Genomic DNA, 22,014 nt, shown 5'->3' on the forward strand with positions numbered 1-22,014 from the left:
TGATGATAATAGAGAATGGTTCCTTTCCCAGTGGCTGCTCCATAAATGAACGATCATCATGATATGATGATGGCATAACTCAGTAAAGGGCTACTGAAGGTACAGAGAAATTACTTTATTTAATTAGTTTTAGTTTTAATTTTAATTCCAGTATAGTTAACATACCATGTTATAGTAGGTTTAGGTATACAATACAGTGATTCAACAATCCTATTCATTACTCCAGCACTCATCATGATAATTGTACAGAGGAACTACTTTAGGTCCTACCACCAGGCAAGACCTCCTTGAGAGAAGGAACATTCCAACCCCCACTGCATTTAGGCCAGTATGTTTCCTAGCACTTTTATCTATAAAAATAAAAAATAGGGGTAGTATGGGTGCTGAATCCTATCTTACTCTAGGAAAGAACTGTATCAATGGATACATTAACTTATTGGGGGGAAAGCTCTTCCTTCTCATTAAGAGATCTATTTCTGTTAAATATTGTTAAATATTTATAATATATATAATTATATAGAGGGTAGAGGGAGAGAGAGAAGAGAATCTCAGGCAGGCTCCACTGTCAGCACAGAGCCCAATGCAGGACTCAACCCCACATCCCATGACCCTGGGTTCATGACCTGAGCCAAAATCAAGAGTCAGACATTCAGTTGACTGAGCCACCTAGGTACCTCTATTTTATATTTTAATGGTCATAGATATGTATGTTTGTTACTTTAATCAATATATACAAATAATAATTACAAATGATAACTGAGAATAAATATTTGATACCTAGATTTTTGTGCCTGGGCAGATTTTTTTTTTTTTTTTAAGTAGACTCCATGCCCAGCATGGAGCCCAATGCAGGGCCTGAACTCACGACCCTGAGATCAAGACCTGAGCTGATATCTAGGGTTGGACGCTTAACCAAGTGAGCTGCCCAGGTGCTCCTCTGGGCAGATTTTTGATTTTTAAAATCTAAATCGCACCTGGGTGGCTCAGTCAGTTAAGTAACTGACTCTTGATTTCGGATCAGGTCATGATCTTGCAGTTTTGTGAGTTAGAGCCCCTCATGGAGCTCTGCGCTGACAGTGCAGTCTGTTTGGGATTCTTGCTCTCTCTCTCTCCCTCCCCCATGCATGCTGTCTCTGTCTCTCTCAAAATAAATAAATAAATTTGGGGCTCCTGGGTTAAGCATCTGACTTCAGCTCATGTCTGAAGTCATGGTTCATGAACCATGGTTCATCTCATGGTTCGTGTGTTCGAGCCCTGCACAGGCCTCATCTCCCTGTCTCTCTGCTCTGCCCCTGCTTGTGCTCTGTCTCTCTCTGAAAGAAAGAAAGGAAGAAAGAAAGAAAGAAAGAAAGAAAGAAAGAAAGAAAGAAAGAAAGAAAAAAAAACTTTAAAAAACCTAAAAATGCTTACATTTTATTGATCAATAAAAGATGCTTAAACATAAAAATATATTACATTAGGATAAAATTCTTTGAAAAAAGAATGAAAAGCAGAGTTTAAGGAGAAAATGGAAAGAAAATTTCTCATTGTTAAAGAATAACTTGTTTGTGTATTTGTTTAAGTGGATGATTCTGGGTATCAAATTTCCATGATATTTAGATTCCATTGGATATATTTTAAAGAGAGATGAAACCATTTTATGTTTGAAATGCTAATATTTACAATACATGGGAAAATAAAATTTTGCTATTCTTTCAACTTATGTTGAAAAATCACATACAAGAGCAAGTATAACTTTTTCATGTTCCTTTTAGGAAGTTTGAGAGCAAAAACATTTGAATATTACTGGTCTGAAGAAACCTTCTTTTCTTTACACAGCAAACTCAAAAATGTTGGTATAATTAGGTAAAGAAGCAGGAAACGAACATTTTTGAGAGCCAACTGTGAGTCAGGCACTTGATAATAATATTACTTTATAATCAATGCTACCATTTATTAATGCTTATCATTATGGATTAATTCCTGTAGTTCTCACAACTATGCTATAAAACAAGAACTATTCCTTCTATTACTTTAAGGTAAAGATACTGAGGTTTAGAAACATTAAGCATCTTGCCTGAAGTCACACACCTAGGAAATACAGCAGTGGGGATTGGAATCTGGGTCAGCCTTGTCACAGAAGGTTTTCGAGACCTGTGCTTTCCACTTACCAACCCCTCTTCCTACTCCTCAGTCTACAAGTTTCCCATAGTTCATTGGCCCTTTAGAAAGGCACTTAGAAAGTTTCCCTTTTTAACTTAATTTTTGGCACCTTGTCTGACAAATATATCAAATATGTGGTTGAAAAGGCTCTATTTATTTGAGACTTCAGTACATTAAGGAACCCAAGATTCTATCAATAGTGTCCTATCTTTTTTAATAGCCCTCACTTTTGATAGGAGAAACTTTATAGTCATCTGGAGTGAATTATTTTCAACTGGCTGCCTCTGACTCATCTAACTTTCTCTGACAAGAGTTCCCATCAAGTAGAATATCAAGACTGTGTGGGAAATGCTTTAAAGGTTTTGAGTCCTCTCTTTCATTGTATTCCTCTTTATAACTTAAAAGACTGACTACATATTTCCAATGTAATCTTTAGTGACATATACTAGCAAATGACTCTCTGATTATTGTATTGCGCCAAGGTTCAAATTATGAGGTTAAGTAAGTGACATCTTGGATTTTCCATAAAATATGTATGGCCGTGTTCAAAGAGAACCCTGTTATGGTAATTTTACAAAGAAACAACGAAGTACACTCATGCCTATAGCAACCTTATTCACAGCGGCCAAAAAGTGGAGGCAACCCAGGTGTCCATGGATGAATGAGTGAATAAACAAAAACGTGACACCCACACAAAGGAATAGTCTTCAGCCTTAAAAAGAAATTCCGACACCCGCTACAAAATGGATAAAACTTAAGGACATCATGCTAAGCAAAAAAAGCCAGTCACAAAGGGACAAAGACTGCATGATTCCACTTATGTGAGGTGCCTAGAGGAGGCAAATTCATAGACACAGAAAGTAGAATGATGCTTGCAAGGCGCATTTAGCACAGAGCCTGTCTGGGATTCTCTCTCCTCTCTCTGCCCCTCCTTGGCTCACGTGCAAATGGACACACGCACACTCTCTCTCTCTCAAAATAAATACATAAACAAAAAAAAAAATTCAGGATCTTGACCAAAAGAAGAGAAATATTAGCCTGGAGTTGAGATGACAGAGATGGTGGGAGTAATGACTAACTCCAAAGGTGGCTTCACTGAAGACAAAGCATTTTAAGATAAAAGTCTTGTTAGAAGATCCCAGGAAAGTTATAATTTTCATTAGCAGTTAATAAATTTATTCATGCAGAAGTGTATTCAACAGAAAAAAATCTATACATAAGTTACAGGTTTTTACTAAACAAAGAAATGAATTATAGATTTTTTTTCAAAAAGCCAATTATTATATTATAAATTCAAGAGCAAATTGAAAGAAGTATCCTCCATTAATTAGAAAGTGGTGTATTTGTAGTAGAAATGATAGAACAGAGACATCTTGGCAATTTAATATTTATTTAATATACAAGGAACTACTAATGTACCATAGAATTTAGTAATATGTACATGTGATTTTTTAAAAAAGGTATTCTACTTTAAATCAATTTGAATAGCTATTAATCTGTCATTCAATGTAAAATTAATAGTACTTCATAATATAAAACTGACATGTTTTCCTGGTATTACGTTTATTACATTGTTTTATACATTTGGGATTTTCAGGTCTCAGAGGTACCTGAAGAGGTAATTCTACTTGCCAGGTGTACGATGAGTTAGGTCTTCTTACCTTTAAAAAAAAAGCAGCAAGAATCAAAATATTAGTAAATAATTTTGGACAGTGTATTTTTTTCTTGGAATAAAGGTTCAGAATGTGGAATACAATAAATGCTCTTGGCTTTTGAAAAAATTAATGTGTAATAAAATAATGGAAAACCATTTTTTTTTTTTTAAAGAAAAGAAGAGAGAAGAGAGGGTGGGAAGGAATGAGGGGAGGGAAAGAGCACAGGAAAGGGGATAGAAGGCCAGTGGGAAAGGAGGGTGAAAAAGGAAATATATCCAGCCAAGAAGTTTCTCCTTTTCTGGAAAGTAGTGTCCTCTCCTCAGTTCCCAAAGGCCCCCATCTTGGGACTGGCTACATGCCACCTTGTGTCATTGTTATATGTATGTTTTGTAAACTCCCACTCCATCCCCTGCTGGATAGAGAGCTCATTTGGGAAAGAATCTTGTCAAATTCATCATTTTCTCCTCCACAGTACCTGGGTCTGTGCCTTCACTTAGTAGATGCTAAAAAGATATTGATTGTTTGACTATTATAACTTGAAAAAAAGTTCTCCAAAACTTAAAGGGACAGTCAGCAAATCCTGTAATATCAAGCTTAATTATACACTGACCTGCTAACAATGTCCCTTATGAATGATAATTTAGAATTAAAATTTAATTATTCTTTAAGATTGATCATATTACCCAAAGAGAATGTTCCATGCAGTTTTAATTGTGCCACTAATTTAGAAGATATTAAGCTACAACCTACTTAACCATTCTCTTGTTTTTAACCATTAAGATTGTTTTTAAATTTTTACTATTTTAAATAATTTTGCAAATACAGATTTGGAGGATGGGCAGGGGACTTTTTATTGTTATTTTTTAAGTATGTATGTATGTATGTATGTATGTATTTAGAGAGAACAAGCAGGAGAGGGGCAGAGAGAAAGGGAGAGAGAGAATCCCAAGCAGTCTCTGTGCTGCTAGCCCAACTCGGGCTTGAACTCACAAAACCAGGAGATGGTGGAGCCGAAATCAAGAGTCAGCTGTTCAACCAACTGAGCCACCCAGGTGCCCCTCAAATAGCTTTTCCAAAAGCTATTTTCAAAAAGGCAACAACAGTTTGTGTTCCTGCTAATAACATATAAGAATTCCCATTTCATCACACTCCTATCACGATTTTGTATTTTTTAAAAAATTTACACGTTTGATAGGCATATGATGCTATCGTGTCTTAATTTTTATGTCTTTGATTACTGATGAGGTTGAACATATTTTCCAAGTATTTTAAAACTAGTTTTGTTGTTTTTCTCTTTTATGAATCATCTATTCCTATCAACAAGGCATGTTTAACCTGGCACTCTGCTTACCAATTTTAAAAGTGTTTCTTAAAATGCTGCACAGCTTTCGCCAGCACGTAGCTAATGAAGTTAGAACTGTCATCACTGTCTTCAGGAGAGATCTTGAGTGTAAAATTGGGAGAAGGCAGAATGCTCAAGTCTATCATTGTTTCATCTTGTTTGGGAAAATTCCCTTCATGAACATCTGGAACCACCTAAGAAGAAGGATTATACAGTAAAAGATTACTAAACCCCAATGCACATTCAGGATTAACTTAATACCACATTAGTCAGGATAGGCTAGGTTATGCTGAGGTAACAGAGTAGCCCCAACATCCCAGTGGCTTCATACAACAAACATTTACTTCTTGCTCATGTTACATGTCCATTTCAGGGGCTCTGTATAGCCTCCAACATTCAGGACCCTGGTTGACACTGGCAGGTCATCTCATGGCTGTAGCATGAGGAATGCATGGCTTTCTTTGTGCCCCTGGCAGACACGGAGAGTGTATAAGGCCTGCACTATCTCAGTCTAGAAATAACCCTTGTCAGTTTTCTTCATATTTCACTGGCCGGGACTTGCCACATGGCACCATTTAACAGCAGGAGGAGCTAGAAAATATGAGTGAGCAGACAGAATATTTGGTGAGCGCTACCATCAGAGTCACAACTATTTATGTGATGCACCAAGTTTTATACTGTATTTTCCTAGGAAATTTACAATTTATGGTTGTTATGTGATTTTGGTGAGAACCAGTCATCTGAAAGTCATGGCGGTTACTCTCAATGAATTCTCAAGTGCACATACTTTGATTTTAATAATTTAAATGAAACTGTACTGACATGCAAGTTGATGTAAACTTAAGAGAACTATTTTTAAAACGTTTTCAAATAACCTCCTTATCAAAAAAAAAACTAAAGCAAAATCTTGAGAAGCCAAATAAAACTGATAATTTCTTAATTCTAGTATGTAAAAAAATAGCTAACATGATTTCTCCCAGCTCTTTTCCTTTTGGTGAATATAACCCACATAAAAACTGCATAAAGCATTTTTGTCTAGTTTAATAAATAATTATAAAGCTAACACCATGTAATTACAACCTAAAGGGCATAACTGTTTTTACTTGCCAGAAAGTTTACATACTTGTATATGCCTCTTCAGTACTTGCTGTGTTACGGCTTTGCACTTTCTGTTACATGATGAAATAAGAGTTGTTTTGATAAAAATAACTTTTACGGGTAGTTCAGCAAAGTGGTTAAGTCCAGAAATTCTGGAGAAATGCTGCTTGGGTTTAACTCCCTGTTCTACCACTTGCTAGCAGTGTGACCTCAGACAAGTTGCTTAACTTCTCTGTACCTCATCTGAAAAATGTGAAAAACAATACCTTATAGGATCACTGAGAGTATTAAACAATCTGGTGTATGGAAAAAGTCCTTAGAACATTGCCTGACACATAGTAAGTGCTCGTTAGTGACCATGACTATTAGAAGAATTATCACTGAAAACCATAATTTTATTTTATATGGAGATTTTTATATAGAACTGCTTTTGTTGTCAATATAAAGAATTTTAGGTAAACCTATTAGTGTTACCCAGAGACACTAGAATGGAAACAAACTGCAGCATAGAATGGAAAATACTGACGAATATGAAAGCAATTAACTCTTGGCTGTAACTTTCTAAAGACTGAAAGCACTACTCAACATTGTCTTCAGATTTTATTCTTCAAGACAAGACCTCTTCCTCATTAGCTGAAAGTGTGTGTTTATAAGAATGATCAAGTATACTGAATTATTTTACTCCTCTAGAGTATAAACTAGCTGATGAAGGAAATAAGTCAGAGAATCAGCCGGGTTGGGAGAGTGACTTTCAGAACTGTTTGACTGTGGTCAACAGTTACAAATACATTTTTACATCATGACTCAAAAATACGCACTATATATATATATATATATATATATATATACACACATATATATATGTATATATATATATACACACATATATATATGTATATATATATATGCATACACTCATATTTACACACACACATACACACACATGTAATGGAAATGAAAGTTCCATGATATATGCATATGATTTGTTAAGTACACTGCACTCTTTCTCCTTAGTCTGCCCTATTCTGTTTTGTTTTGTTTGTTTAATGTACTGGATGTGACTCTCTAAACCTATGTCTCAAACTTTCAGTTTGAAAGAGACAGATATATTAGGACACAGAATGTCACATATGTCAGATTCTCTGGAAACAGAGCCTGAGACTCTGACAAAAGCAATTTATTAAGGGTGCCTTCAGGTGAAACTTTTTGGGGGATTAGGCAAGCAACATAGGCAAGAGGGAGAAGCTAATCTAGTATGTGGCTTCAGGTGACCTCTGGCCTCAGCCTGATGCAGCAGGGAGCTCTTAAATGGCCCCAAGGGCAACCCTTTGGAGAAGGGTTGGGGAGAGGGTGAACAGTTAGCAGCGGCACCAGCCAAAGTTGGTAAGAGGATCCGTGGCAATCTGAGTAACTCACTGACATTACACACTCCACAAAGTATTGCTTCTTCAGTTGCTCTGCCCAGTGATTTTTGTATCCAGGTCTTTTTAGGAATCCACAGATACTAACCTCTTCGGGAGTCACTAGCCTTGTTTGTTAACCTAGTGTGTGTTGTGGGAGTGAGGGTAGGAGGAGTTGGTCAGAAGAGAAATTCAGTCACTGTTTTATGTTATGCAACAGGAGCTATTGACTGAATGTGGGAAACATGGCATAAAGTGCAACTTCAGATGGCACTACGTTTTGATGTAAACATAACTCTCAAGGTAAGTCAGCAGCTTTTTGTTTCAAAAACTATTGAGAGCTAAATTTACAAAGCCCTTGCTTTGAGTAAGGAACCTATACTAACTGCTTTACAAACATCAGTTTTGAGTTAGCTGTTATTATTTCCATTTTTCAAGTGGAAAAACAGACCTAGAAAGGGTATGGAACTTTCCCAAACTTACTCAGCTGCTGAGTATCAGGGTCAGCATTTGAACTCGTTGCTTTACCTGTAAGTCTTGTCTCTCAAAAACTGCACTGATCAGGTTTCTTCAAGGTTACTTGCATAAGTTAATTATATTCCTATAGCTTTAAGCAGAATTGGCCATGTCTGGATTAGAAGATATTTTGCATTTTAAATTGGTTTTCTTTATAGAATTTCTTATTTCTTTTTGTTTGTTTGTTTTTTAACTTGTTTTATTTTTTTATTTTTTAAAATTTACATCCAAATTAGTTAGCATATAGTGCAACAATGATTTCAGGAGTAGATGCCTTAGTGCCTCTTACCCATTTAGCCCATCCCCCCTCACACAACCCCTCCAGTAACCCTCAGTTTGTTCTCCGTATTTATGAGTCTCTTCCGTTTTGTCCCCCTCCCTGTTTTTATATTTTTGTTTCCCTTCCCTTATGTTAATCTGTTTTGTCTCTTAAAGTCCTCATATGAATGAAGTCATATAATTTTTGTCTTTCTCTGACTAATTTCACTTAGCATAATACCCTCCAGTTCCATCCACGTAGTTGCAAATGGCAAGATTTAATTCTTTTTGATTGCTGAGTAATACTCCACTGTGTGTGTGTGTGTGTGTGTGTGTGTGTATACATATACCACATCTTCTTTATTCATTCATCCATCGATGGACATTCTCTTTGCATACTTTGGCTATCGTTGATAGTGCTGCTATAAACATTAGGATGCATGTGTCCCTTCGAAACAGCACATCTCTATCCCGTGGACAAATGCCTAGTAGTGCAATTGCTGGGTCGTAGGGTAGTTCTATTTTTAGTTTTTTGAGGAACCTCCATACTGTTTTCCAGAGTGGCTGCACCAGCTTGCATTCCCAAGGAATTTCTTATTTCTAAGGACCATGCACTACATTGTAGCAGGTCAGCCTGAATACAATCATGATGGAAATATGAATATCCTCCTACAGCTTGTTTTCAAATGCAGATGTACTTAATAAGTGAATTAACAGAAAAAAATATCAATGTATGCACATGTAATCTCCATATCTGTTCTTGGGTCTCTCTATTACCTTTATGGAGTTGAAGGTGCTCTCAGTTCCTGGGGTCTGGTTTGCCAGTTCAGTCACCCAGCCAAATTGCTCTCTCATCTTCTCCATCAGATATGTGGTGTCCTCCAGGTGATGCTGGGTCATCTGGAGAATCTGGGCATATTGCTCATGGGACACGTTGACCAATCTGAGGGCCTCATCTACTTTTGTGTGCAGTTCAGGTACATCGGGACAGTCTAGCAAAGAAGAATGTAACATGGTAAAGGAAAATGCCCATGAAATTTGGAGTTGGGTGGTGTGGGTTTAAATCCCAGCCCTTAAGCTTTCTATTTCCAGGCTTTTGATCTTGAGTGAGTTTTCAATTAGGTAAAATGGTTATGAATGAAATAACACTGTAAAGTGCTTGATCACAAGACAGTCACATATTGGTGATTTAGCAAATGTTCCTTTTCCTTTTCCTCCTTTTTTGTAATGTCTCTGAAGGTCATTTGGACGACTCACTGATATTCTGATTGGGACACATGGGAGACTGGGCCTCCCTGCCACCTTGAAGTTGAGTGTGGCCATCTTCAAAGTGATGTGTCTCACTTCTGGAGGAAGCCTAAAGAACAGTTAAGGATTTATCATGTTCCCCTTCCCCTGATGGCAGAACTAGTTCTCTTCCATATAGTGGAGGTATCAGGCCTTCCACTCAAACTGTAATTGACACAGCACAGAGTGAGAAATAAACCTTTGTGCTTACAAGCCACTGAGATTCTGCAGCTCTGTGCTATATTGCACAACAGCCTATCTGAACTGAAACAGGATTATAGGAATTAACATAGCTGTGCTGATGAGCAACTTGTTTGATATTGTGTAAAGATTATCTGCAGACTATGGATGAGTCTGTGTTAGGGCATTTGGGACCATAAGAGGTTGTTGTTATGGAAAAAGACCACAGACTTTGTACACTGTGTCTTTTCCTGTTTACTAAAAAGCCATGCCTTCAGGCAAATAGGGGTAGGAGAGAATTCACCAACCAGAGCTGGGTGACTACCTCATCTGAGGTCTTATACATCAATTTGTAGGTTTCTTTTTGATACTTAAAATATAACGCGAGATTCCCTGGCATCTCATACTTTTTCAGAAATCATTTTGAGATCTTTAGGAGGGGGAGACCCTTGTACTTATAAGGAAACCAACTTGTAACAGCATACTTTTGAAAAGTGATTCACGAAAACATTTTGAAAACAAAGGGAGTTACAGTTAAGATATAGTATACATTTCAAAGGAGATTCAGATATTCTTTTAAAATGTCTTCATGTGCAACTTCAGAGTTGTTAACTTTTAGAATAGTAATATAAATATATAGATTTTAATTATGGGGGAAGAAGGTGGTGATTTTCCTCATGATTTAGGCAAGCAGAATTCTACAAAGGGACACTCATTTCCTCTTTAAGAGATCACCAGGAAAAAAGATTCTCATGGAACAAAGGTGAAACTTCATGCAAAATACAATCACACAGGAAAGGAAAAAGTAAAACTATATTCACAGATGACATGATCTTGTATGTAGAAAGTCCTAGGAATACATACACACAGAAAACTATAAAAACTAATAAACAGTTCAGCAAGGTTGCAGAATACAAGATCAATATATAAAAATCAGTTGTATTCTATATACTATGAACAAACCAAAACTGAAATTAAGAAAACAACTGCATTCACAATAGCATCAAAAAGAACAAATTGCTTATGAAAAAAATTTTTTTAAAATTTTTTAATGTTTATTTTTGAGAGAGAAAGACAGAGAGAGACAGAGCATGAGCAGGGGAGGGCAGAAAGGGAGACACAGAATCTGAAGTAGGCTTCAGGCTGAGCTGGCAGCTCAGAGCCTGATGTGGGGCTCAAACTCATGAACGGTGAGATCATGACCTGAGCCCAAGTCGGACACGTAACCCACTGAGCCACCCAGGCACCCCCCCCCCACCCTTTTTAAGAGACACACACACAGAGGATGAGCGGGGGAGGCCAGAGAGAGAGGGAATGCTCATGAAAAAAATTTTAAGTGGAGGACTTGTAACTGAAAACTAAAAAACATCTTTGAAAGAAATTAGAGAAGATTTAAATAAATGGAAAGACACGCTGATGGATTGGAAGACTTAATATTGTTAGAATGGCAATACTCCACAAATTGATCTATAGATTGCCAAATTTCCTTTCTGCAGAAATTGGCAAGCTGATCCCAAAATTTATATAGAAAGGCAAAGGGCCCAGGATAACCAAAAGAATCTTGAAAACGAAGAACAAAGTTGGACCATCACACTTCCTAATTTCAAAACTACACAGTACAACTGTCAAAACAGTGTGGTATTGGCTTACACAGTACAACTGTCAAAACAGTGTGGTATTGGCTTCGGACAGACATATGGATCAATGGAATAGAATTGAGAGTCCAGAAATAAACCCTACATTTGCTGTCAATGGATTTTCAACAAAGATGCCAAGATAATTCTATGGGGAAAAGAACAGTCTTTTCAAGAAGTAGAACTGAGATAACTGGATATCCAACTATGAAAGAAAGAAGTTAGACTCCTCCCTCACACCATATACAAAAACGAACTCAAAATGTATCAGGGGGGCGCCTGGGTGGCTCAGTTGGTTAAGCGTCCGACTTCAGCTCAGGTCATGATCTCACAGTTTGTGAGTTTGAGTCCCGCATGGGGCTCTGTGCTGACAGCTCAGAGCCTGGAGCCTGCTTCGGATTCTGTGTCTCCCTCTCTCTCTGCCCCTTCCCTGCTCATGCTCTGTCTCTCTCTGACTCTCAAAAATGAATAAACGTTAAAAAAAAAAAAGTATCAGAGACCTAAACATATGAACTAAATATGTAAGTCTGTTAGGTGAAACGTAAGTATAAATCTATGGGATCTTGGATTAGGCAATGGTTTCTTAGATATGGCATCAAAATACAAAAATAGAAAAAAAGAAATAGACAAATTAGACTTTATCAAAATGGAATATTATCATATTTCAAAGGGCACCATTCCAAAAGTAAAAAGGCAGCACATGGGAGAAAATATTTGTGAATAATATATCTGATGTGGGTTTAGTATCTAGAATATATTAAGAACTCTTACAACTCAACAATAAAAAAAAATAATAACATGGGGCAACTGGGTGGCTCTGTTGGTTAAGTAGCCAACTCTTGATTTCGGTTCAGCTCATGATCTCACAGTTTGCATCCAGCTCTGCACTGACAGCATGGAGCCTGCTTGGGATTCTGTCTCTCCCTTTCTCTCTGCCCTTCCCCCAATCATGTTCTCTCTCTCTCTCTCTCTCTGTCTCTCTTCCTCTCTTTTCCTCTTTCTCTCTCTCTCAAATAAATAAACATTAAAAAAATAATAAAATTAAAATATGGGCAAAGGATTTGAATAGGCATTTCTCCAAAGGAGATACACAAATGTTCATATGGTAGATAGGTTTCCAACTGCAAGAGAGGAAGGACAAGCTTTAATTTACAAGCATGTTTCAAGTCTGCACTTTGGTCACATTTGCCAATGTCTCATTCACTAAGGACAGACCCATGGCCAAGCCCAGATTCATGGACTAGAAAAGCAGACTATCTCTTGATGGCAGAAACCACAAAATGCTGTGGCCTTTTTGTTTTTAATCTACAATACATACATTCCCTTCTGCCTAGGAGAGGTCTCAATTTATGCCTATTGTTCTTAAGTAATTATTAATACTGCCTATGTCACATTCAAAGGAGATCTAATTTAATTGATAGTTATATGGTCATTTAACAAAGTGGGCAGGACACAGAAGTTCTTTGGTATAATTCCCATGTGCCTACCAACTATATTAAGAAATAAAATATTACCTAAATACGTGAAACTCCCATTGTGCCCCTTCCACATTAAAACCTCTCTGTTCTCTCAAAAGGAAACTACTATTTTGAATTGTTATATACAGTACCAGTAATTGATATGGAAAAAGAGGAAAATAGTCACTTACAGAAAATCTGTTTACAATCAAGGCCAGGGGCACCAGGGTGGCTCAGTTGGTTAAGCAGCCAACTCTTGATTTTGGCTGGGGTCAGGATCTCACGGTTTGTGAGTTCAAGCCCCGTGTAGGACTCTGCACTGATAGCACGGAACTCGTTTGGGATTCTCTCTCTCCCTCTCTCTCTGCCCCTAACCCGCTCATGCTCTCTCTCTTTCTCAAAAATAAATAAATATTAAAAAAGGATCATCTATTGTAAAAATAAAAAATTAAAATCAGGACAAAACGGTATGGTAAATAGTGGAAAAACAAAAAGATTTATGATCTCTTGGAAAATATTTATCAAATATAAGATTTATTTATTATAAGATTTATAAGATCTTATATCTATAATTATAGCTATGTACATAGTCTTAGAACAAGGAAAGAATCAAATATTGATTAAAGAGGCAAAATTATTGTTTGACAAAATGTAGAAGTGTTGTTTGTAATAGAAAAACATGGAAGCAACTTAAATACACTTAAGGAGAATGGGTAAATTGTGATATGCCTACAGAGACCAACACATCAGTGAATTAATGAATCAGAACATGTATTCATATGGCTAACTGTCCCAAACTATACTGTATAACCAAGCTGCAAAAGAATACATAAGCAATATATTTACACTGTTAAGAAAAAGTATCCAAAATTTGGAAACAAGGCAGAAGAATGGCTGCATGTTGGGGCACCTGGATGGCTCAGTCGGTTGAGCATCTGACTCTTGATTTCAGCTCAGGTCATAAAGCCTGCTTAAGATTCTCTCTCTCTCTCTCTCTCTCTCTCTCTCTCTCTCTCTCTCTCTCTCATATTCTCTCCCTCTCTCTCCCTCTGTCCCTCTCCCCGGCTCATGTTTGCGTCCTCTCTCAAATTAAAAAGAAAAAAAAATGGCTGCATACCTTTTTAATGTCATGTAAAACATTGCCTAAAAGGCCTGCCTACCTACAGATTCTTTGATTCTCTAAAGAAATGATCTTTTGTTGAATTTACTACTTAGTGTTGCTCAGGGCCAGAGAACATCCTAGATTGAAAGTTGCAAATGTTTTTGTCCAGTAGAGATATAAATTATTTTGGTCTGATAGAAAACATAACTGCAAAACTTATAGTTTTATTGCCCTTTAGGGCATAGTTTTATGCCCTTTAGGGCATAGTTTAGGGCAAAATTATATCTAATTTTGCAATCTGACTTCAACATTCTATCTTTGACTGTAAATACTTCAGTCTGTCCTGTACTCCTTTGTAACAGCTTTAATACTTTGCTGATTCCCTCATTAATGGGATAAATTAATCTTGACATGTGCTCATTTTATATTTGTACGAGTCATAGTTTTAAAGTTAAAAATGATACTTTGACAATATAAGTTAAAAACATGTAACTCATTGCCAAAAATGCTGTGTGTATTATATATATATACATGTGATAACAGTATAAAGAAGAGAAAAGAAATAATAAACACTAAATTCAAAATAGTTTCCTTTTGAGGAGATAAAGAGGATGTGATTTGGAAGATCACAGAGGGAGTTTCATCTATTTTGGTGATGTTTTATTTCTTAATCCAGGATGTAGGCACTTGGGTTTTTGTTCTTTTACTCTTTGTACATTTATAACAAAATGCATTTTATAATAAAAGTTTTAAGTTACATGGGAGCACATTAGAACATTCTTTCCTTGATGTTTTACCTATGCAGCAGTCGATTAACATGGCATGTATTCAGGGTACCTGTCTGGCTCAGTTGGTAGAACACGCAACTCTTAATCTCAGAGTCTTGAGTTCAAACTCCACACTGGGTGTGGAGTCTACTTAAAATTAAAAACAAATTTTTTCAAACACATTGCATGTATTCTATATTACCTGATTTGTACCATATCTGATGCATTGTCTGATGTATATTGATATCTGAGACATTTGTATTATATAATCTGATTTCTTCCGTATTTTTTCCAGTTTTATTGAGAAGTAACTGACAGATAGAAGTATAAGGTGTAAAGTATGATGGTCTGATTTACATATGTTGTGAAATACTTATTGTAATAGGTTGAGTTAACATCCATCATATCATATAGATACAACAAAAAGAAAACAAAATTTCTCCTTGTGATGAGAACTGTTAGGATCTCCTCTCTTACCAACTTTCCTATACATCACACAGCAATGTTAGCTGTAATCATGTTGAAGGTTACATGCTTAGCACCTATTTATGTCATAACTGGAAGTTTGTATCTATTGGCCACCTTCCTCCAATCCCCCCTCCCATCTTCTGTATTATTTTATGATAGAGAGAGATTATTCATAAAAGTTCTTAACTGGTTGAAAGGAAGTTAATGATACATAGATGGGATGTTTGCGTGAGACTATTTTTGTAGGCAGTCAGTGTATTTGTGTAAATTTTTCTGTTATAAAAAAACTTCTGTTTCTGTATGCAACCTTATAACTGTGACTTAAAAAGCAAAGACTTGAATAATGAAAATCATTAGTATGTCAGCCATTTTATTTAATCTGCAAAACACCCGTATAAAATAGATATATTATTGCCATTCTCCAAATGATGAAACAGAGATGCAGAGTCACTCAATTCACAATTCAGGAGAAATAACAGAAAGGTCCAGTTTCTATTCAACCTTGCTTTTTAGAATTTCCTTCCTTTAGCGAGGTGAAATGCAGAAACACAGGAATTGAAATCTCGTGGCTTTTGTAAGAAAATGTGTTGGGGCCCTAGCAGGTGGGAGGAGTGACTTTAGCTAAGGGAAGGGTGGGAGAAGGGGGGCTGCCAGGCAAGAGAAGGATTTCTCACCTGGGGAAGGAACCGAAGGTCACTCTTTGCTAGGTCTGGGAGGGGAAAGACTGTATGAGGAGCCACTTTACATATTTAAATTCTAATTAGTGATTTACCCACCAGCTGGAAAGAGTTAATGCCACTTAAAAATAAAACTCAGTTGGGGCGCCTGGGTGGCTCAGTCTGTTAAGCACCTGACCCTTGATCTCAGCTCAGGTCATGATCTCTCTCTCCATGAGATGGAACCCATATGGGGCTCTTCCTGCTGACAGCATGGAGCATGCCTGGGATTCTCTCTCTCTGCTCCTCACCTGCTTGAGCTCTCTCTAAATAAATAAATAAATAAACTTAAGAAAAAAATGTAAAAACAAAAACTCACGTGGCTAACAATTTGCTTACACAATGGGAAGATTGCTTCCGTGGTGGGATTTTTTTTCCTTGTGGTAAAAAGGAAAGAGTGCCTTAATTTGCTCCTACTTCTCTTTTGCACACATTAGTGTTTCTCTGTCTTTAACCCCAAAAAGTTTCACAGGAACAGGAGGGAATTTTAAATAAGGAAAAAAGCGAGTTGACCTACTTTTGAATAATAAAAGCTTATAAAACTATGCTGAGCACCCCTAGATGGAAATAAACATGCATAAAAAGTGCTTGAAGGAAAATAAATGAATCCATGATGCTTGCAAAAGTGTGATTTTGACCTCTGACCAGGATACTATTGAAACCTTGAGAAAATAATGATTATTTACCTTCCCACAGGTAATCCTGACATTTTTGGCATCTTGCATGAAACTGGAAACATTCTGACAAATTCTGGCCAAGTTCTGCACACGGTCCCCTGTTCTGCACAGGCAACATCTCTGAACTCAGGCTTCCATGGTTAGAGTCTGCAGGTAACATAGTGTTTACACATTAATGTCATTAGAGTCTGCATTTTAAAGGCATGGACTAGATGTCATTTCTTTGTCTCACCAGTTCTTTCAAAATCTTTCCATATTCAATCATAGGAAGGTCCATTGTTGCAACCATTTGCTAGGACAATTTGACATCTATTTAAAATTGCACATATTCTTTAATCCAACAATCACATTACTATTATTATTATTCATTATTATTTGTACACTCCTCCTTCAGAAAGGTTAATGCATATGGTTTTATTTTCTGGAGGGAATTATGAGGAATCTTTGGGAAGACATACTTGATGGGATGTGAGAGGGCAGCTTTCATTTGTTTTGTTCTTTTATATATTTGAATTATTTTTTAATTTTTAAAAAAATGTTGATTTATTTTTTAGAGAAAGAGAGAGTGTAAGCGGGGGAAGGGCAGAGAGAGAAAGGGAGAGACAGAATCCTAAGCAGGCTTTGCGCTGTCAGCACAGAGCCTGATGTGGGGCTCCATTTCACAAACCTGTGAGATCATGACCTGAGCCAAAATCAAGAGTCAGACACTTAACCGACTGAGCCACCCAGGCACCCCTATATTTGAATTATTTTAAATTTAGTGTGTCTTACTTTTATTATTTTTATTTCTGATGTCGATGGATTAACTAAATAGGGAGTTGTAAGCTGCTTTTCTCTTTGGATTTCTTTCTATTTAAAAATTTTTCTAGGGGCTCCTAGGTGACTTGGTCAGTTAAGTGTCCAACTTTGACTCAGGTCATGATCTCACAGTTTGTGAATTCGAGCCCTGCATCAGACTCTGTCAACAGCTCAGAGCCTGGAGCCTACTTCGGATTCTGTGTCTCCTTGCTCTCTGCCCCTCCCCAACTCACGCTCTGTCTGTCCATCTGTCTGTACGTCTTTCTCTGTCTCAGAAATAAATAAATATTACACATTTTTTAAAATTTTCTAATAATTATTTTAATCTTTTAAAGCCAAAATTGGGAAATACATTGGAGTTTCAAAGGCACTGGGAATATCTATTTCTAAAACTGGGTGGTAGGCATTTACTTTATTACTATTCCTTTTGCATTTCATATATATGATGTTATAAACAATGGATCAAGAATTTGGGAAAACATCTAAAGCAGGTCAACTTTTGAGAAACCCTTTTTTTTTCTGGAAGAACTAATAATCCATATGAAAATGATGACGTGAAAAAGAAGTAAATCCAACAGAAAATTGACAGTTCTCAACTGAATGTTTCACATTAGGAAACATTTATTACTAATTTACAACCCAATGATTTTCTCCTATATTGAATCATCAACATTTTAAAACAAAACATTTCATTTTAAGATAAATTGTGAAATCTGTTGCTTAAAAACCTCTGAGGCATTGGTTACATCATGTGGTGTATAAGGCAACCATCTCCTTTTGTTGAATAGGAAGTCATTTCTTCTCAGCTGCCTTCCTGAACGGTCCCCTGTAGTCACTGAGGAGTTCTACTGTAGAGCTTGTCTCTGCTTCATGTACTGTTTGCTTTTTTACCTTCTCTGTTAGACCCTGAGCCCGTTGAGGGAAGGGATTTGGTCTTATCATTTGAATCATGTCATTCTTCCATACCTTTTTCTGTCATTTCAGTTACAATGGTCTTGTAGTTGTCCACTGATCTGTTTTCCTTTCTCTGGACTGAGCTCCTAAAAGTCAGGGAGCTGTGTCATAATCGTGGTCTTATTCCCAGCATCTAGTTGAACACCTGGTGTGTAGATTGGGGATGGCAAATTCCAGGTCCATGTGATACCAGTTCCTCATTCTGTGCCATGGCATGACAGTAACCCATCACTGAGCTCTAGACCCTTCTAGGCAGCTACTTCCAGTGCTGTCACTCATAGCAACCATCTCCTCTCCCCACTTGCCTGTCTCCCCACCCCAGTCAGAGGGAAAATTAAAGGCAGCAACACTCTCCAATGTGGGATTAGAGCTCATATCTCCCAGCAACCAGCATTGCATCAGGCTACTGCACCACACAGTTTCATTCAATGCCATCTATCCTTGCCAGGGATTCATGAGGCAAGTGAGGACAACTGCAAGAGCTATTTTATTCTCTTTCAGTAGGAACTTAGGTCTAGAAAGATTGAGGTAGGAAAGAAATTCTCTCATATGGAGACAAAAATGAAATCATACTCAATCAAAGAAAAAAATACTAATAACCAAAATATTTCAGAATTTTTATTGCTGCCTCTTTCCTTTTAATGGTGTTCATTATTCAATTTTAGCTACTTTTCTAATTTTAGCACTTAGGACAATCATGACAAATAAAACCCATCCATGAAGGTTGCCAGATACACAGTGCTCACTCAGGCAATGTTGGCCATGGTAATTGACAAGAGGCTTGTATTCATTTCCTGTTGCTGTTGTAACAGAATACCACAAATGTAGTGGCTTGAAATAGTACAAATGTTCTGGTTCTGTGGGTCAGAAGTTTGAAATGGGTTTCACTGGCCTAAAATCAAGGTGCTGGCAGGGGATTTTTTTTTTCTGGAGGCTCTAGGGGAGAATCTATTTCCTTGCCTTTCCAATTTCTAGAGGCCAACTATAGTCCTTACTTGATGGCCCTCTTTCTCTACCTTCAAAGGCAGCAAAGTAGGGGCCTTCTCATAGTACCATCTCTATGGGTTTTGTTCTGCCTCCCTCTTCCCCTTTTTAAAAAATGTTTATTAGTTTTTTTGAGAGAGAAAAAAAACTTGCATGTGAGCAGGGAGGGGCAGACAGAGGGGGAGAGAGACCATCCCAAACAGGCTCTATGCTCAGCGTGGAGCCTGACGTGGGGCTGGCTCTCGTGAACCATGGGTTCATGACCTGAGCTGAAATTAAGAGACGCTTAGCCGACTGAGCCACCCAGGTGCCCCTCTTTCCCACTTTGAAGAACCCTCGTAGCCACATGGATAATTCAGGATAATCTCCCCGTTTTAAGATCAGCTGACCAGCACCTCAATTCCATCTACAACCTTACTTTCCCCTTGCCACATAACACAACATATTCACAGGTCCTGCAGATTAGGGTGTAGATATCTTTGGGCAGCTATTATTCTGTCTACACAGGGACAAAGCTCAAAATGTCTTCTCATTAGGCAGACTGTGCAGGCACATTAGGTTTATTCCTCACCTACCACCTGTCCAGAAAAGTGATGGAAATCGCTTGCAAATACCCTATGGCCCCTCTCTGACTATTTTTGATAGATAGTCTGCATGTGCTTATCCGAGAAGAGAATGTCTCTTCTGTTGAGCTAGCTCTGTGCTGTCAGGTAGGGTAGGGATAGCAGAGAAAGAAGAGTTGAAAGGTGTATCACAGGCCCTTTTGTTTTTGTTTTTCATACTTGCATTTATGTTACGTTTGCATTACAGGAGGCTCTGGATATGCCGGTTATCACCAAGGTGGGGGTTGTGCAGAGGGCCAGCTGAGCAGGGTATGTGTGAATGGAGTGGAAGCTGGGGCAGAACTGGTGGAAACCTACATTCTTACTTGGTGGGGTGGGAGGGGGTTGTAGTGATTGGAAAGTTATTTAGATTTCAGTGCAAATGAATCACTATATACTCCTCTGCACATGTATAAGGATGTGCATCCACATATAAGGATGCACACAATGTGAAAGATGGGGGAGGGGCACTATTTTGTTCTAATGAACACAAACAATGATATCTATTTAAAAGTTCAGGCAAAAATTACTTAATATCACTCTAGCATTGATATATTTAGTCTACTGCCTTGATGCTTTTCCTGAATATTGGTGAATTTGGGACCTCAGAATAGAATACCAGAGAAAACACCTGACTTACAAGAAAAGTCCTCCAGACCCTGAAATAGAACCCAGCAATGATTCCAGTAATGATGGCTGTTCTCTACTCATGGAACAATGGGACGGGAAGGATGTCATGTATTGTTTTTTGGCTTTGGTTTCTGGTACTGTGAGGTAGCTCTATACTCTTCTGTATAGAGACCAGTGATGCCATGTCATGGCAATTTTGAGAATTTGATTCAGATGTTGCCAGCTACAGCTGATATAACTGGAAAATAGCTAGAAGGAGCCCATTTCTTTCTACATACAAAAAGCTCTGCGTGATTAACACATACAACTTGAAGAGTCTGGAGAGAAGTATAAACTCATGAAACTGGTACCACAATCTATGCCATAAACCTATCCATCACTTCCAAAAATTTCCTCCTGCCCTCTTATTTATTTATTATTATTGTCATTATTATTATTAACGATGCTTAACATAAGATCTACCCTCTTAGCCAATTTTCAAGTATACAGTGCAGTGTGTTTAACAATAGGCACTATTCTGCACAGTTGGACTTGTATGTTTAGGACTCACTCATCTTATGTAACAGAAGTTTTTTGCTCTCTGACTGACATCTCCCCATGTCCCCCTCCACTCAGCTCCCAGGAACATCATTCTACTCTTTGCTTCCATGACTTTGACTGTTTTAGATTCCTCATCTAAGCAGTATCATGTACTATTTGTCCTTCTGTGTGTGGCTTGTTTCACTTAGCGTAATGTCCTCCAGGTTCATCCATGTTGTCACAAATGGCAGAAGGAGCCTCTAGAAGGAGCTCGCTTTATTTTTCATGCCAGAGGGGTGCATTCTTTCATGTGGCTCTGTGGTCCATAAGACATAAATCTAAGGGAATGTAAACCCTACCTTGGCCCACCCAGCAGCTCTCATTTCTAAGATGCTGTGTCCCAGCCACTCCACAGAAACCCAAGGAAGGCACCTCCTTCTGTCTGAAGACACACTGCAGCATTTTGTTTCCAACATGGTCTATCTTGGGGCATGTTTGGTATTGGTAGAAGGCAATTCTTATCCTTTACAGAAATTCTGATTATGTAGCTTTGGGTTTCTCTATAAGCATCTTCTATGGCTTTGTGCATAAATGTTATGATTTAAAGGATTACAGCAGTGATGCAGAGGAGGCTATGGAGGGCACTATGGAGGGCACTGGTTATATGTGACACTAGGCTTCTTCCCAAACTGTGAGTTGAGGAGTCTAGACTGATTTTAAAGAAGCCCCGTGATGTTCAGGCAGAATAGAGCAGAGCATATATACACAAGTTTTGATAAAGGGGGCAACCATTTTGTTCAACTTTCTCACCCTGCTAGCATTTTCCTT

At 37.7% G+C, this 22,014-nt stretch overlaps 1 protein-coding gene across 2 annotated transcripts in view; it reads right to left on the bottom strand.

The window, feature by feature from the left end:
- Window positions 1–3,513: 3,513 nt before the first annotated feature.
- CLUL1 (clusterin like 1) overlaps window positions 3,514–22,014 on the bottom strand; it is a 30,836-nt gene continuing 12,335 nt past the window's right edge. For both annotated transcript variants that reach the window (XM_043558421.1, XM_043558420.1), the window contains exons 6-9: window positions 16,709–16,846; window positions 9,189–9,403; window positions 5,149–5,333; window positions 3,514–3,803 (exon numbers count right to left, since the gene is read on the bottom strand). In XM_043558421.1, coding sequence (XP_043414356.1) covers window positions 5,154–5,333; window positions 9,189–9,403; window positions 16,709–16,846 — 533 coding nt within the window. In that variant the 3' untranslated portion in view covers window positions 3,514–3,803; window positions 5,149–5,153. The remainder of the gene's footprint in view (window positions 3,804–5,148; window positions 5,334–9,188; window positions 9,404–16,708; window positions 16,847–22,014) is intronic.

The sequence above is a fragment of the Prionailurus bengalensis genome, chromosome D3 (assembly GCF_016509475.1).
Source record: "Prionailurus bengalensis isolate Pbe53 chromosome D3, Fcat_Pben_1.1_paternal_pri, whole genome shotgun sequence".
NCBI lineage: Eukaryota > Metazoa > Chordata > Mammalia > Carnivora > Felidae > Prionailurus > Prionailurus bengalensis.